The sequence below is a fragment of the Prunus dulcis genome, chromosome 3 (genome assembly GCF_902201215.1).
Source record: "Prunus dulcis chromosome 3, ALMONDv2, whole genome shotgun sequence".
Classification (NCBI taxonomy): Eukaryota; Viridiplantae; Streptophyta; class Magnoliopsida; order Rosales; family Rosaceae; genus Prunus; species Prunus dulcis.
Window position 1 is genome coordinate 16,191,582 of NC_047652.1, and position 13,004 is coordinate 16,204,585.

General features: G+C 37.5%; 2 protein-coding genes across 5 annotated transcripts; one reads left to right on the plus strand and one right to left on the minus strand.

Moving 5' to 3' along the window:
• Positions 1-376: 376 nt before the first annotated feature.
• LOC117621061 (protein MEI2-like 2) lies at positions 377-8,122 on the plus strand. Of its 3 annotated transcripts, none has more exons than XM_034351324.1 (13): positions 377-873; positions 2,037-2,090; positions 2,223-2,366; positions 2,456-2,925; positions 3,968-4,126; positions 4,219-4,335; positions 4,462-4,613; positions 5,442-5,533; positions 5,645-6,578; positions 6,677-6,761; positions 6,849-6,917; positions 7,119-7,298; positions 7,427-8,109. In XM_034351324.1, the coding sequence occupies exons 2-13, from the start codon at positions 2,048-2,050 to the stop codon at positions 7,541-7,543; spliced, it is 2,562 nt and encodes an 853-aa protein (XP_034207215.1). In that variant the 5' UTR covers positions 377-873; positions 2,037-2,047; the 3' UTR covers positions 7,544-8,109. The 3 variants fall into 3 exon arrangements, with proteins under 3 accessions (XP_034207215.1, XP_034207213.1, XP_034207214.1); XM_034351322.1 differs by having other exon boundaries at positions 448-873; positions 2,223-2,372; positions 7,427-8,122; XM_034351323.1 differs by lacking the exon at positions 377-873 and adding an exon at positions 895-947 and having other exon boundaries at positions 2,223-2,372; positions 7,427-8,094.
• Positions 8,123-8,606: 484 nt separating this feature from the next.
• On the minus strand, positions 8,607-11,827 carry LOC117623112 (ribose-phosphate pyrophosphokinase 4). 2 transcript variants are annotated; one of them, XM_034353969.1, is made up of 7 exons: positions 11,602-11,827; positions 10,722-11,037; positions 9,989-10,084; positions 9,774-9,842; positions 9,557-9,685; positions 9,080-9,176; positions 8,607-8,982 (listed from the first exon to the last, which is right to left on the minus strand). In XM_034353969.1, exons 1-7 carry the CDS (start codon positions 11,715-11,717, stop codon positions 8,849-8,851), a joined length of 957 nt encoding a protein of 318 aa, XP_034209860.1. In that variant the 5' UTR covers positions 11,718-11,827; the 3' UTR covers positions 8,607-8,848. The 2 variants fall into 2 exon arrangements, with proteins under 2 accessions (XP_034209860.1, XP_034209861.1); XM_034353970.1 differs by having other exon boundaries at positions 8,609-8,979.
• Positions 11,828-13,004: the final 1,177 nt, after the last annotated feature.

Genomic DNA, 13,004 nt, shown 5'->3' on the forward strand with positions numbered 1-13,004 from the left:
CCGAAGCCCTACATCTCGGGGCCTCGGTCAAAGTCGACCCATGAGTAAAGAAACGTGGCAAGTTTTAATTGGTCCCAGTTATTCCTCAGGCCATACCGTAGAAAAGTAGTGGAACCCAACACTCTGGCCGACGCAACAAGACGTCAGCAACCCCACCTCCATAAAGTATTACAATAATCCCCTGCAACCACCAGCAGCAAAGCTGCCTCTAACTCCTCGTCCCATTGGTCCCGTCCCACCTCTCACGCAATCATACACGGACACGCATCCGCAAAAGCGAGGGAAGTATGGCAGTTACGTAATTCCAGCAAGCACAAGGGTCAAAGACCCCCGCGAAATTATCCGAATTTCATAAGAGTTTGGATTGCGGTGTGTCATATATCATATGCTTTGTGTCAACGGACGCCAAATGAAATTCAAATGCAGCCGAATTTCTAGTTGAAGAGAGAGAGAGAGAGAGAGAGAGAGAGCTTGGTGTTTTGTTTTCGATGGTTTGTGTGTGAGTGTGTGAGTGTTGGAAATAATAAAATATTTTTCATGTCCCGCTGCCACTGGTCCTTGCCTCCAATCATTTGACTCTGTTTTTCATTTTTCATGTTTTTTTCATTTCATTTTTTAATTTTGGGTTTCTCTTACAATTTTCATACATTTTCTCTCTGGTTTCTCGGCGACAGCAAAGGAAGTAGAGGAGTGGAAGAAACAAATATCTCTGCTTCTACGAAACTCTCAAACGCATGCACTCTCTCTACCCTTTCTTTCTCTTTCTCATCAATTCCTTGATCATGACAAACAACTCTGAACTCAGGCTGCCACATAATCCATCTTCAATGGGCTCTCTTTAATTGCTGCTTTTGTTTGTACTCTCTCTATAAGGTAACTCTGACTCTCTTCTCTATTTTCTCTACTCTTTTCCCTCTCTCAACAACAACAGTTCTGGATTGTTTGAGGTAATTCAAATTTGAGTTTTTTCCCCTATGATTTTTGTTTGAAAATTTTGGATTTTTGCATGTGATTGGTTGATATTGCATGTGGGTTTTTCTATTTCTGTGAGATTAATTTTACTATTGAGGGAAAGTTGAATAATTTGCAGCTAATTTGGGTTCTGATGTAGGTAGGTGTACAGGGTTATTTCAACATTTAAGTCCTTTTGTTGAATTAGATGCTAAATTTGAGTTGAGAACTTCGTTTACTTGGTACCCAGTTGGATTTTTGAGCTACTGGGTTGTTTCTGTTGCTCTTTCTTCATCTCAATTCCAAGTCGATTGTGTTTGACTTATTATATGGGCTTAGCATGATTTTGTATCAGCCCAAACTTTGGTTTTGGGGCAATCTGTCAACCTGGTTTTAGCTTTACACTATCAATTAGAAAACTTGTCTGGGTTTCGGTAGGTCCTTCTGTTATTGGTATGCAAAACTGCAGTTATAACAGTCCGTCCCATCATTTGTAATTATGGGGGATATTTTATTTTTGTGCTAATGGATACTTTTCTCCCTTGATTATATTCTTCTATGCAAGCATCTAAATTTGTGTGTACTTTTTTCTAGGGGGAAAAAAAAAAAGAATCATAAAATTGTGTGTACTTAAAAGATCAAATGTACCTCTGCAGGTTTTGATACTTCCGACATATATATTTACATGCTCTGATGCTCATTTTTCCAATCATTGATGGTTTTTCTTGGTTGAAATGAAGACAGCAATTATTGATGCTTTCTCATTTATGTACGTTCTGAGTGATACTGACTTGATTCCTTGGCTGACTCAACAAATAGGGAAATATTGAGGAGCTCAGCCATGGTCTTTTACTCTTGTATTTGTAAATCAGTTATAAATTATATTAAAAAATTATTAATTATTTCTTTTCTTTTCATTTCTTTGCACCATAAGGGCTTCTGTATGTATTGTTAATCCATTACATTTGTATCAGCGTGTGATTTATCTGTATTTACATATGCATGTTTTCTGAACTAGCAAAAATATAAATTTGAGATTTTTCTGATAGTTGAACTTCCTATTTTTACCGTCCTTGTGTTTGCAGAAAGTGATTCAATGGAGAAACATTTACAGGATACTATGTTGGGTCGTTTTGAAGGTTCCTTCTCTTTCCTTTAACTGATGGAAGCATGGCACAGGCTCATAGCCACGTGCATATGCTACATACATATTAGTTCCTTATGTATGCATGATCTTTCTCGTGATCTGTCATTTGTAACCGTTTTTGTAGGGGCCTTTAAGATTCCATCAGTTAATAATCCTAGAAAATTGGAAAGTAATGCATGGGGGATTCTTCATGCAACTGAGGCATATCATGCATCAAGTGATACTAGCTTGTTTTCGAGCTCATTGCCTGTACTTCCACATGAAAAGTGTATGTGTGAGTTCTTTTTTCAATGTAAAATTTTTCCCTATCTGTAGAATGGTTGTTGAGAGTTGAGACTCGATTTACTCAATATGCAGTGAACTTCTCTGACTCGGAGCATTTGGGTCAGTCTGTTGATGATAGCTTGCCTAGTTTAAACAATGTTGAGCAAGAAAATGAGATTAAGGATCCGCTTGAAAATGTTGAATCCAACGCATTTGGGATCATGCTTCCTGATGATGAAGATGATCTCTTAGCAGGCATAACAGATGATTTTGATCTAAGTCGATTGCCTAATCAGCTGGAGGATGTGGAAGAATACGACCTCTTTGGCAGTGGAGGCGGAATGGAATTGGATTTTGAATCTCAAGATGGCCTTGGCATTGGCATGTCAAAACTAAGCATATCTGATGGGGTTGTTCCAAATGGGATTGGTCATTATGCTCTTCCAAATGGGGTGGGAGCTGTGGCTGGGGAGCACCCATATGGAGAGCATCCATCAAGGACCTTGTTCGTTAGAAATATCAATAGTAATGTGGAGGACTCTGAATTGAGAACTCTATTTGAGGTATTTCCAGTTATTTCATTATAAGTGTCAATTTTACTTGGCCTCTGTTCCTTGCTTATTTTATTTGTTCTCCTGGTTATGTTTTGGTTTAATGTTCACTTGTTTTATTCGACCAAAAATAAATTGTTCACTTGTTTTCTTTTGGGTGGGTGAATTGCGGGTTGCTTTGGAGTACTTGGTGAGTTATTAAATCCGAGGCCATGGTGATTTTCCCAAAAGTCAAAATATTTTCATGGTGTTTTTAGGTAGTAAGTTTTAGGAGGGATTCTTGCTTTTCAGACAAATGAAGAAAAATAATAATAAAACTCTAGGTGAGACTTGTCTATGAAATGGAACAAAATGAATTCTAGCTTCCTGATTCAATGGAATTGTCTCTTGTCCCTTTAAAATCCCTTATTAGAAACTTAAGACTATTCAAGTTCATAAAGTTCCTTATTGCAAAGAAAATCAAGCAATCAACTTTTGATATCATGGAGAGGGCCTTTCCTTTATTAGTTTCATCCATGCAAGTAAATGTTCTGGCAGAACTTGTTATGTAACTCATTTCCCTTGCACTTTGGAGTTCCAATCATGCTCGCTTTGTTGAGTTGGTGTTGTTTTAAATTCGTTTGTTGTTGCAACTTGCATTGGCTGATTCGCTGAATGACACAGGTAGGTTTCAGGGTTGGATTCTAAGAACTTACCTGTTATAGTTAGAGACCACTTTTGGTGACAAATTTGTTGTACTGTACTTTCAGTGTTCATTACAGATAATTCAAGTGCGACTGCGAACATTGTTCTTGTCAGTGGGAATTTCTTTGCAACACAATCTTTTGGTAGATGATGTATTTGGTGCACTGGTTTCTTTGCCCTTGCAATGATTTTCTCTCCCTCTCTCTCGTTTCCTCTTTGTGTGTATGGGAAACAGAAAGTTTGTAATTGGTATCGGCAGTGTTTTTGAGTTTTTATATATATATTTTTGGTGTGTATGTGCAACTTTTCGTCTGCATTTTGATACTCTTGATTCTTATTGATTTATGGACCCATCCCTTTTTTTCCTTAGCAATATGGGGATATCAGAACTTTATACACTGCATGCAAGCATAGGGGCTTTGTGATGATATCTTACTATGATATCCGAGCTGCTCGCACTGCAATGCGTGCATTACAGAACAAGCCCTTGAGACGAAGGAAACTTGACATTCATTTTTCAATTCCTAAGGTTTGAATAGATGTTATCCATAATAGTTTGGTATTGTACTAGTTATTCATTCAACATCTTCGTAATGCGTCCTGTTCTCTGCTGAAATCCAGGATAATCCGTCAGAAAAGGATATCAACCAAGGAACTCTTGTGGTGTTCAATTTGGATGCATCAGTGTCAAATGATGACCTGAGACAGATATTTGGGGCTTATGGAGAAGTGAAAGAGGTAAATTTTAGTGCATAAATGTTGTGTCGTTTTGTTAGCATTCTTGTTTTGTATGTGCAGTTGTGCACCTTTTTATTATCTTGATTGGTTGTCTGATATTTAACATTCCATGAGTACAAAATGCAGATTCGGGAAACACCACACAAGAGACACCATAAATTCATAGAGTTTTATGATGTTAGAGCTGCAGAGGCAGCTTTACGGGCATTAAATAGGAGTGACATAGCTGGGAAACGCATAAAGCTCGAACCTAGCCGCCCTGGTGGAGCACGTAGAACGTAAGTATCAATTTACTTTGGGTTCTGCAACAATTTGCAATATGAGTTTAGACATTTTGTATTGCCCTGAATTTCATCATCCATTAATTTCCTTGGATCTTGTAAGTGTAATGTTGCCTATTTGACTAATGGTGCTTTCACTTGTTGAATTTTTCCCTTTAAATGTCTCACACAAAAATCAAATTTCCAAATCCTCCATTCAGTGCAATGTCTTCAAACACTGGCAATTACTGTACGCAAAAATTTAGTTTCGCATCAAATAAAAATATTTTACTGAAGTTCAACGTGAAGTGTTCATGAGAACTTTAGTCAAGATTGTCAGATTCCTGGGCATAATCTGAAAAATATTTTTTTACAGTCTTGGCTGCTTAGTTGACTTCAAAAAATAATTATCCACAGAAAATAAATGTGTTTCAAGAGGTAACTTTCATCCTGTGAAGTGGAGTCTTAGATTAAAGCTCTGATTCAAATTTAATGGTTACACTTTCGATTTGGGCTGGGCTTCCTTTGACCCGTTGGAATCTTATCCGGGGATGTTCTTTTGGAGCCTCCTTTGCTTACCTATTAAAAAATCAATACATAGATCCTGTGCCATGTATAGAATTTTTAGATGCTTTCCCCCTATTTTATGGAGAGTTTGTAACACATATTTTCATGAATTGTCAAGCTTCTTCTTCCTTTGAATCTTACTATCCTTTATATGTTTTGACTCTGTTTGTATTATATAACCTTTCTTGAATCCCACTACAACAGAAATACTGTTGATTTTTTATTAAATAATTAAGCTGGGCAAGGAATTAATTCATCACATTTTTTTTTTTGGTTTAGCTTGATGCAACAACTCACTCAAGAGCTTGAACAAGATGAAACTCGGAGTTTCCGACATCAAGTGGGTTCACCATTGACCAACTCTCCTCCAGGTAGATCTCTCACCAATGACCGATGCGCTTGTTTTCACCAAGTGCTGGATTGGCTCTTATTAGGATTGCATGGCCTGCTGAAGCTAAACAATTGATTTGTTACCGTGATAGGTACCTGGGCACACATCGGAAGCCCCATTGAGCATAACCAGCCAGCTTTCAGTAAGTCCCCAGGTTTGGGAAGCCTCAGTCCAGACAGCAACCATTTGCCTGGGTTAGCTTCAATTCTCCCAGCTCATGTGTCTAACTCTCCAAAGATTGCACCTATTGGTAAAGATCAAGGAAGGTTAAACCCTATAAATCAAATATATAGCAACTCCACATCAACACAAGGAGCAGGGTATCAGCATTCCCATTCCTATCCTGAGCAGAAATTAAGTGCAAGTCCAGGTCCCATCTCATTTGGTGAGTCAAATTCAAATTCAGCAGGGATTGGAACATTGTCAGGTCCTCAGTTTCTCTGGGGAAGTCCAACTCCTTATGCTGAGCATAATTCTTCTGCCTGGCCAACCTCATCTGTGGGGAATCCATTTTCATCCAGTGGACAGGGACAAGGTTTTTCATTGAGTAGCCGGCATGGTTCTTTCCTGAGTTCACATAGCCAACATGTGGGATCTGCTCCATCTGGTGTTCCTCTGGATAGACATTTTGGCTTTTTTCCAGAGTCACCAGAAACATCCTTCATGAATCCAGTGTTTGGGGGCATGGCTTTAAGTCGCAACAGTGGGAATTACATGATGAACATGGGCGGTCGTGCAACATTAAGTGCTGGTGTGGGTCTTCCAGGAAACATTACTGAAAATAGCTCGCCTAGTTTCAGAATGATGTCAATGCCAAAGCATGGCCCTATGTACCTTGGAAATGGCTCATATACTGGACCAGCAGCAACCATCAATGAAATGTTGGCTGATCGTAGTAGAAGTCGGCGAATTGAGAATACTGGGAATCAAATAGATAGCAAAAAACAGTATCAACTTGATTTGGATAAAATTATCAGTGGGGAAGATATTAGGACTACTTTAATGATAAAAAACATCCCGAACAAGTAAGAAAAAAAGTTGTAATCATCCTAGGAAGTATATGCTTGCAACTCTTTTATCATTTTGAATACCTTTATCATTTTGCTCGTCTTTCTCATATTAGGTACACTTCAAAAATGCTGCTGGCTGCTATTGATGAAAATCACTGTGGTACATATGATTTTCTCTACCTGCCAATCGACTTTAAGGTGATTCTTTGCGCTACTATTTGATGTGAGTGCTCCATAATTCCTCAAGTTTATCTAATGCTAATCAGCACCCTGCTCTCTTTGCAGAATAAGTGCAATGTGGGTTATGCCTTCATCAATATGGTGTCTCCTTCCCATATTATAGCCTTTTATGAGGTTAATTTTGGGCCATTTTATTCCTTTGTTTGTTGTTGGTTAAATTGTATTTGGGTGCTTTATTCACTAGCTTGAACCGAAGAACTTTTTCTTGATATTTGATTGGCAATTTGAGAATGTTCAAATTCATCAGTCAGAGTGAAAACTAATGAGAATGCATTTAATGTTTACGAGAGTACTCAAACCATTAAATTGGTGCAGGCATTTAATGGGAAGAAATGGGAGAAGTTCAACAGTGAAAAAGTTGCTTCATTGGCATATGCACGAATCCAGGGCAAAGCTGCCCTTGTGACTCATTTTCAGAATTCAAGCCTAATGAATGAGGACAAGCGTTGTCGGCCCATTCTTTTCCACTCAGAGGGCCAAGAGACTAGTGACCAGGTTATATGTTTGAGTTATATGTCTTGTTTTGTTATAATGATGTTGCTCTCTCTGCTCCAGTTCTCAAACACAAACACCCTATATTGTTTTCTGATATATTCATATGTTTATGTTTGTGGATCCCCCAGGAAACTTTCCTTTCCAGAAACTTAAACATATGTATCCGGCAGCCGGATGGCTCTTACTTGGGTGACTCATTGGACAGCCCAAAGGGGGATCTGGATGAGAAGCCAGAGAACAGTTAACAATGTATTGGTATTCTTACATGCCTGAGGGGGACAGGGCTGCTAACTTCTGCATAGTCAAGTGTACAGAGTAGAGAGAGAAGTCGAGGTATGGGGCTTATAATAACTAAATTATGGCTAATGTCCGCTTTTGAGTACTGGATAACTCTGATATTTACTGAGAAAGTATGGAAGGGAAAGCGGGCAGAGAGCATTTTGTTAATTTGTAGAGTGCAAATTGTTATTCAACCAAGGGATTAGAATAAGGTGAAGCATATAGCTGAATTGTGAAGTCTCTCTGCAGCCATATGCATTGCTCAACGGTTTGTGCAGAATTTCTCCTTTTGGTTTTTTCCTTTTGTTGTTTTTGGTAATGTCCTGGGTCTTTAAAATCCCATTTGCAAATATGATTTTACGTGTTCATATGGCTAAAATGCCCTGTTGGGTAATAGGGCTTCAGGGCTGTTTAAGGAGGAAAAAAAATTCATAGAAGGGAGACAAACAGAATCGTCATGTTCATAGTGGGTCGGTGTTGTCATATACCAAAAAACTTTGTCCTGAATTAAATAAATATACGGATGTACAGATGTTCTCTCTCTCTCTCTCTCTCTCTCATGGTGCGCGCACAAAATTTTAATCTCTCAATGTCATTTGTTTGAAAGTTCATTGTTGGATATGCTTGCTGGGATTTTCAAAGAGAATGTTGGTCAGAGTGGGTGTAAAAGAGGTTGAACAGGCACAAACATGGCACTGAGCACGATTCATTTCAATTGGAGAATGCATGTTTGTGTCACGCCCGGCACGAGTACCGGGCATGCTGGACGCAATGTTCAACCCAAATATAATGTTTAAAAAAACAAAAAATATATTGGAAGAGCAAGCCAGGAAAGGGTATAAGGACAACCATGTAGTGGACTCCGCATGTATTGACAGTCAGAAATCAACCATGCAGTGGATTGAGTAACATCTTTAGTTTGGTTGCTACGAAGGTTTAGTTGTTCCCTTGCGTCTGGCTTGTAAAGTAGGTAACAGATTACGAACAAAGCAAAGCTGTTGATGAGCAGCTCAGGCCATACATAACACATGGGAGGCACAAACTCAACTAAATTATTGTCTTTGCGAACGCATTATAAAGCTGAGAGTTACAATAGGACAAGTTCTAACGTTAAATGCGGAATTCTAGAAGCAATCCGAATTTCAGTCAATGTGTCATGACTCATTAGTAAAATAAAATGTGAAATCACCTACTTATATCAGAACTTGCCGGCAGAATAATGATGTCATAAGTATTGCAAATTGTCTAATTGTATTTTTTAGTGCATGCGTTCAAATCTGTAGAGCATCAGCAATGGAACCTGCAAGACTTAACACCTCAAAGGGAGCTTTATTTGCCACGGCTTTGACAGTAAGCGGGCAGGAATCCGTGATCCAAAAGTAGGCAAATGCCTTCTCCGAGCCTTCTGAAAATCAAATCAACTGGCAATAAGGATCATAGAAATTACAATTACAAAGATGACATGAAAGATGACATGTATACAATAGCATGCAAGTACTTACCATCCTTGTGAGTGAACCGCTCCCATGAGCGTTTAGGAAATACACCATGGGTGACATAAGCGCTAACCTTGGCTGCACCATGAGCAGCCAAAACTTTCTGCCAGAATAAAAGACACAAAGGGAATGATTATGGAATATTTCAAGTTCCGAAAGCATGGCATAAATGTTTGAAATGCTTTTATGTTTCTGATGTACACATACCAATTACAGATACAAAGGCTTCATTGATAAACACTAATAGTTACAACAAAACTTCCTAGCGTGGACAAGAGGTCCACAATCTAGGCCAAGCTTTAAAAAGCTAGCTCTATGATATTCAGAATACAAACTACAGCCAAGACCTGTAGTGATACCATGAAGATTTGCAATCTTGAAAGAACTTAAACATGTCAAAATTCAGAAGCAACAGGTTCATGAGTATATAAAGAGTAGGGAAGAAAGGTGTTGATAAGTAGGGGTCACCCATTGGAAATATACCTGGCACTCGATCAAGGTGCCGCCAGATTGCACCAAGTCATCAACAATGACTACATGATAACCAGCAGGATTTCCCTCCTTGATCCGAACTATCCTCTTGTCACCTTCACGAACCTTATTACACACCACCTGCCATTAAAAAACATCCAATTCATAAAGGTGAGATTTAAAATGATAATAGAAATAATTCTCACTTTAAGCAAAAGTTCAAACCAACCATGGGAAAGTGATCCAACTGCTTGTGGAATCGCTTCCATGCTCCATCATCGGGAAATGCAACAACTATCTGAGAGGTGACTTTAATTAGAATGGAAATCATAAATACAGAGAATAGAGCCACTTGGCAAGCATTTATAGACAATGCAAATAAACCCAAAAAACGATTATAACGATTCATTATGAGACACATGGAAGATAGTGCAGCACACTCACCTTATCAGAGTTGGGAAGCTGGTGGAGACGCTGCTTCAAGAGTGGAATTCCAGTCTCAAACAAAGGCAAAACATGGTCCCCAAAATAAAATCTTTCCTGCAAAAAAGAAAGGAAGTACAGAACACAAATATTCAGTCAATAAGGTAATGACAATCAACAATATACAATCCCAACCCATGTGAAATCATAGAAATGGAGAAAATGAGAATTGCAAACAGAGGTCAAACACTGGTGAGCTAAAGAAAGAAGAGAAAAGAACAAATTATCATAGAAATAGGGGTGTGGTAATAAGTTGCAGACAAACGTTGACCTATAAAAGTTATTAGGTTGCAGATGTATGTGATTGTTTTTTTAGGGGGCATATAATTGTTATTATACAAATTTCTGTTCATCACTTACAAATGAAAAGTTTGTTTATGACGCTTAGAGTGGAGTTAAGAAACAAATTTCAGAGAATTAGAACTGCAGGGGCATGAGGTGTTGGATGATCAACTGCATCCTATTATTACACTACTGCACTACACCTTAATGAAAAGGAGACTAGATGGAATGGTACGTATGCATAAATATCTGTAACTGGAGTAACTCAAATACAAAGTTTTCAGCAGCATCATGTACAAATTACTTGATAGAAAAATTCATATCAGAAAATCTTAGCCCGTTTAATTACTAAAAAGCTTGTCCATGAGAATAAGAGAAGGAAAAAAAATAAAAAATGGATATGCAGACAAACCTGTAAAGCATGTATGTCATAGATGAGTACACTGTTTGGGCCACCTTTTGATATGGGAATATTGGACAACATTCTTGCCATGGTAAATGCAGTTGCTACATCCCCTTCTTCTTCCATTCGTTCAAAGGAACCAGTTGGAAAGAAAGGCAAAACTAATGTGAACGATGCAACAAACAGCCGGGGGAGTGCATATATTACAGAAAGCTGTTCAAAGATAACTCCTTGAGAGCTAAATGATGCAAGAAAGGCAACATGTTGGCCTCGAAGGTCTTGTGCGTTGTTTATAAAAATGTTTGGAAATCCATCATCAAAAGTCCTGTATATATACGATCCAATCAGTACTCCCACTTATCTTACACATCCTGAACTAAATATGCTAGTCTCAACTTTCCTTAACCACTGCCCCCATCTAGGCATCTATGACAAGGGAATCAATTGGTAAAATTATAAGTAAAATACAGTGGGATAGTCAAATTTTTTATAACTAAAAGGCATCCCTCATATAAATCTTTCTCAATTACACTTTTTTGGTCTGAAAGATTCTTTCTTAATCAATTAATTCAGCATTCAAGTTCTCCACTTTTCCAAACTCTTGTATGCACAGCTTTACAGAAGATCACAAGTTTCGCTCTTTTGGTTTTGTATTCTGTTAAAATTCATTGAATCACAACCTTCAGAAATAACAGATGAAAGGAAAAGTGCCCATTTTTTCTTTTGAAAAAGTGAGCTGAAAAAGAAGAACCCATCTCAAATTCATGACTAGGAAACAAAACAAAGCAGAATTAATAAAATGGTAGGAAACCAGACTATCAAGAGGAACAAATAAAGGAGCACAGAGCATGACAAAACAAGTTTGAGGAGAGAGAGAGAGAGGGAGAACCTCCATTTGATGGTCTGGAGGGTTATGTGGTCAGACTGAGAAGCGACCTGTCGAGCAAGGTCTTCGCATTCAGCGCAGTAGAATAGGAACACTTGCTTCTTCTGTGAGTTTTCCATGGCCGTCTATCTTGTAAGAGGAACAGAGCCCACAAGCACACACAGACAGACAAGAGAGGGTTTTAGGGAGAGAGAGTGAGAGTTGTAAGGGTTAATGCTTTTATTAATACTTGAAAAAAAAAAAAAAAAAAAGGTACTGAAAACTCCTAGCCTAAACCCCACGACTACTCCTAGTTTTTGTCAAATCTTGGACCAAAATTGTGGAGTGAAAAAAACACCTTGCAGGTTATCAATGTTTCTTTTAGATTGTGGGTTTTCTTCTTTTTGTTTGTTTGTTTTGTCTTGGTCTCAAACGTTTTAGGACAGGGAATTAGAAAAAATATTTAGCCATGTGCGCTGTATGCGTAACAGCTACGCATAAATTTTTTGCATTATATCAAGCAACTGGCAGAGTTGTAGAGGGCTGCAACTCCTTGCGAGGAAATGTCTACAATGAGCAGGAGATTCTAAACAAAAAGTATCGAAAATATAATTTTGCGCCAAATAAGCTTGTCTACAAGGAAAGAAGAGCTATTGGAAAATGCCCATTACCTCCAGAAGAGGCAATATCGTATTTTTTGTTAATGTTTCTTTATCGTCTCTCTTATGAAAATGTTTTTATTTTTATTTTTTATGTACAGTCGAATAGTGGGAAAAAAGAAGTATGAGAGCATATATGAGAATCATGCATAGAAAGATGAGATTTGTTATGTGATTTGGTATTTATATCACACACTCAAAAGTCTCACACAATACATCATTTAATTAAATACTTCAAAATAGTAAGTTTTTGAATACCACGGTATTTTTTCTTATATTTTAAAAGTCCTAATTGAATACCACCGGACTTGTATTGATTATTTAAAAATCCTAATTGAATACTACCAGATTTTTATTGATTACTTAAAAGTCCTAATTGAATACCGCCGTACTTTTAAGCTTTAAAACAATCTATTAAAATCACAATTGAATACACCCTCCTTAATTTCCAAAATAGTTCCTGTGGTCTTTTAACTTTAGTTTCGTTAGAACAAATGGTCATGCCAGCAATTTTGTTAACTTTTTTGTTAAATGCAAGGGCAAAATGGTATTTTTGTATCAAAATTGATAAAAATATGAATAAAAAATTAAAAAAACTAAAAAATTAAATTAATTTTGTTAACTTTTTTGTTAAATGCAAGGGCAAAATGGTATTTTTGTATCAAAATTGATAAAAATATGAATAAAAAATTAAAAAAACTAAAAAATTAAAATTAATCTCTCTCTCTCTCTCTCTCTCTCTCTCTCTCTCTCCCTTAACTTTAGTTT

Excerpts from the sequence above, each read along its gene's own strand:
- LOC117621061 (XM_034351322.1), top strand. The coding sequence starts at position 2,048 with ATGGAGAAACATTTACAGGATACTATGTTGGGTCGTTTTGAAG. Across the intron at positions 2,373-2,455 it reads TCCACATGAAAAGTGTATGT|TGAACTTCTCTGACTCGGAG; the intron begins GTGAGTTCTTTT and ends CTCAATATGCAG. Across the intron at positions 7,299-7,426 it reads GCCAAGAGACTAGTGACCAG|GAAACTTTCCTTTCCAGAAA; the intron begins GTTATATGTTTG and ends TGGATCCCCCAG.
- LOC117623112 (XM_034353969.1), bottom strand. The coding sequence starts at position 11,717 with ATGGAAAACTCACAGAAGAAGCAAGTGTTCCTATTCTACTGCGCTGAA. Across the intron at positions 9,843-9,988 it reads AGCTTCCCAACTCTGATAAG|ATAGTTGTTGCATTTCCCGA; the intron begins GTGAGTGTGCTG and ends GTCACCTCTCAG. Across the intron at positions 9,177-9,556 it reads GCACCTTGATCGAGTGCCAG|AAAGTTTTGGCTGCTCATGG; the intron begins GTATATTTCCAA and ends TTATTCTGGCAG.